Genomic DNA, 3,763 nt, shown 5'->3' with positions numbered 1-3,763 from the left:
TCTCCCCATATGGGAGGAAGTTGGGAACGATTGATTCAGTCCGTAAAAAAAATCTTATCTCAAATTTTTCCAACGTCACACTTTCCAACAGATGAGGTTCTCCGGAACAGCCTTGTCGAAATAGAGAACATCATAAATTCGCGCCCGTTAACATACGTGGCTGTCGACGATGAGGGTTTCCCTGCATTAACGCCTAATGACTTCTTGGTTGGTTCGGCGAACGGAATCAAGCCTTTGGTACCTTTCGACGATAGTGGAGCAGCCCTTCGAACAGCGTGGAGATCATCTCAGATAATAGCCAATATCTTTTGGCGGAAATGGCTAAACGAATATCTACCAGAAATTACTCGCCGGTCTAAGTGGTTTAAACCGGTGCGCCCTATTCAGATAGGTGACGAGGTAATCATCGTGGACCCAAGTCTCCCGAGAAACTGCTGGCCTAGAGGTCGAGTAATCAATACTAAGTTATCAATGGACGGTCAGGTCAGATCAGCGACAGTACAAACTAATTCCGGCATATATGAACGACCTGCCGTTAAACTGGCGGTATTGGACGTAGGTGCAAACGAGAGTGGATTGGATCAGGGTCCAACCACCCGGGGGGACTGTTGCGCACACTCTGAGTGACACCGCACCTACTTTAAACACATTGGCTGCTGAATTACCCTCACCTACATTGTTCTGACGGAGTGAATTATCTCTGCAAGGGCGAACTGACAAGCTACACACAATATGATCATTCCTCAAAAGCTCATCGCAGTGAAAGGACACAGTAGTCAGAAGCTTAAAAATTAGATTAAAATTAACAGTTAAAATAGAACGGCTCTAAAAGTTCGGCTTATTATAATTAGTACGGGTAGTTGCTGTAATAGTTAGTACGGGTAGTTACTGTAATAGTTAAAACTATTCACCAGATTCCGCGTGTGCAGAAACGTTGCCAATTACTAGCCGTTAGAACCCAATTTGAACGCAGGAAACCTACAAACGTGAGTGTACACTAAACATTGAAATATTAGAATTAATTACAAAATATTGATTGTAGGAAATTTTTAATCTTCCGTCGAAAATATAAGGTTATAAATTTGGAAAGTGTTTCCTTTCGTTGCATAGACAACACTCCTGCATTAATAACGGGTTGGACAGGTGTAGAAATTGATTCGCCGCCTTCAGATGATCCATGAGATTTTGAACGGTCAGTCCAAATTCCACTACCGTCTCGAGTCTATCGTGTTTTGGCACTGTGTATCGATGAATCTCTTGATGAGTATCAGTCTACTTCGGACAGACTCGAAAGCGTGTCCCTTCAAGCATCGTTGTAAACCTATGAGGTTTACTGCATCTGAATACCCACATGCAGCTGTTGTTTGTTCGAAGCTGCATATGAATATCGGCCAATCTTCCGGATTGCCAGAAAAGTGTGGTAATTCCTTGCCCATTACCTGTCTGGCTGCCATTTTGCTTGCATCTAGTCGATGCGGACAAGGTACGCTTGGCGATGGGTGAGGTATCGGGAGGCATGGTGGATCAGTAGGATCGAACGTAGTGGATTCGGGTTTGGACTGTGCCTGGGATTCCGGCGGATACCACACTTGGCGTTGGACATGCAGGTCGACTCGGTGGTATCGATGAAGGGTCAGTTGGTCTATCTCTTTTAGGCGGTAATCTCGGAATCGTTAATGGACGGTTTGGCGATGGATTTTTAACTGGGCCCGATGGATTAGCCGGAAGATTATCTGCCACCGAGTTCTTTTGCTGTCCCAATGGATTTGAAATAGCGGGTGGTGCCGGACGTTGTACGAATGGCGAAGGGAACCCCGGTGGCCACCATGACATCGGTAGATAGCGAATTCCATGGATTCGGAGCACTCGGAACTGGGTAGTCAGATGGCTGAGGAAGTCTTTGCGGTTCCGTTGGCATGGTTTATCTGTCATAGTGGCTGGTTGATCGCTCAGGCCCGGATTGTCCAGCGATCGCCGCGGAATCGGAGGTTTATCAGAGACCGGTTGTTGTCTCGGTGGCTTTGAAATTCCCGGCAGAACCTCCGATATTGGCGGCAGGCTTTTTGGTAACGGTGATGATCCCAATGGTATCGAAACGCTAGGCGTAGTTAACGGTAGTCCCGGCTGTGCCGTACAATTAGAAGCTTGATCGATTGGTTTCGGTACTCCGGGCGGAGTTGACGGATTCGGATATTGATCTGAAGGGTTTGCACAGTCGGGATTCAGGTGATAAATGACAGGAACCGGTGGTTTCAGTTCCGGTAGAGGGTCGGCTTTTCCGCTTTCCGATTCGGTATCGAATACATCGGAATGAATCTCGGTCAGCCAGTCGGACACCTTTCGATTGGGATCGTGAACCGATCCAGTCTTGCTGCCACACTCACTCATTTGTCGAATAATTAACTGCATTCTCTCCAGCGACTCCTGTCGAATTTGCTGTTGCTTCATCTGAAAGATTTTCTCTTCCTGCAGCTGTCATGTCTCTGCCGGATGGTGGCCTCTTCTCCCATAAGTGCCTTCTTTTCCTCAATCGACGAAGGGCTTCTGGATAGCGAGGGATTTTTAATTCGACACTCGTTACAGAAGTAAGCCAGACTTTTGACAGATTCGTCCACGCCTGAACACCCGAAATGCTCCCATAATTTGCAAGAATCGCAGGCCACCCATTTATCATCGTCCGTGTCAGGATGGGTACAGGACTTGTTGCTGTAACCGGCGGAATTACGATGTTTCTCCATTTCTGACCCCGTATAAAATTCTTGAAGATTTGTGGGGGTGGGAGGTTATGTACACAGTTCCGAGAGCAAACACCTTTTTTGTAGCGTTAGCTTCAAGCTAAATTCAAGAAAATTATTTTATTTTAACCTTTATAGCTGGTATTAATTGTATTTACAATTTTAGTGTAAGAACCTTTGAGAAACGGTAGAAGTCTTATCGTTAGCCGCGTTATTTTGTAAAACTGTAACCTACAATTTTCACATCAGTTTTAAGTTTGCAGTTTATAAAGTACTAAAATTAAATTTACGCTTACTTGCAATATCTTCTGGTTGGTTTAAGTTTTGGCGGTTTAGATAATTAGATTTGCGATTTGATAATTATTTAACGTGCAAAATTTTGCAGATAAAGGAAATATAATGGTGCCTTCACTTTTCACGGACAGCGAATAATGACTATTGGGTATTTGGTTTTTTGACATTTGGTCGGCGTGCAACCAGACCGAACCAAGCGCCATTTGTTTGAAAATTGAGTTTTAAACACTAGTGGATGGTAAAATTGATAATCAATCTTTCATGAAAAAACTAAATCATTTGAACAGTCTAAAATGGTATTATAACAAAGGTTCTCTGAAGCAGCTTGCAGTAAGCTTACGGGGTGAGTAAACTTCGATCGCCAATTACTCGAAATAATGTTTTTGGCGCTTGGTTCGGTCTGGTCGCACGCCGACCATTTCTTCTTTCCGTCGACTGATCGAGCCGACTCAATCAGCATCCCGTCGACGTTCGTTGACGGCGCCGCCGAGCGCTCGGAATTGTTGTGAACGGTTGGTCCTCCCTAACCTTTTTGATCACCAGGAAATTCACTCGAATAGTTCGTGATTCGAGGACTGATTTTGGCGGATACAAAACCGTTTATCTGATCCCACGCGTTGCCGAATCCAGAAATCGGCTCACTAACTCTTTTTCTGGGTATAGTTTCAGAAGCTGGTATAACCGCTCGGAATAAGATTTGTTTGTGATCCGCTGTCCATAAGCGCTCTCTCCGT

General features: G+C 44.9%; 1 protein-coding gene across 1 annotated transcript; it reads right to left on the bottom strand.

The window, feature by feature from the left end:
• Window positions 1–1,524: 1,524 nt before the first annotated feature.
• Window positions 1,525–2,448, bottom strand: LOC129729025 (uncharacterized). The gene has a single exon (XM_055687501.1). It carries the CDS (start codon window positions 2,446–2,448, stop codon window positions 1,525–1,527), a length of 924 nt encoding a protein of 307 aa, XP_055543476.1.
• Between the last annotated feature and the right edge of the window lie 1,315 nt (window positions 2,449–3,763).

Source organism: Wyeomyia smithii, chromosome 3 (genome assembly GCF_029784165.1).
Source record: "Wyeomyia smithii strain HCP4-BCI-WySm-NY-G18 chromosome 3, ASM2978416v1, whole genome shotgun sequence".
Classification (NCBI taxonomy): domain Eukaryota; kingdom Metazoa; phylum Arthropoda; class Insecta; order Diptera; family Culicidae; genus Wyeomyia; species Wyeomyia smithii.
This window is presented reverse-complemented; position numbering and strand designations above follow the sequence as displayed.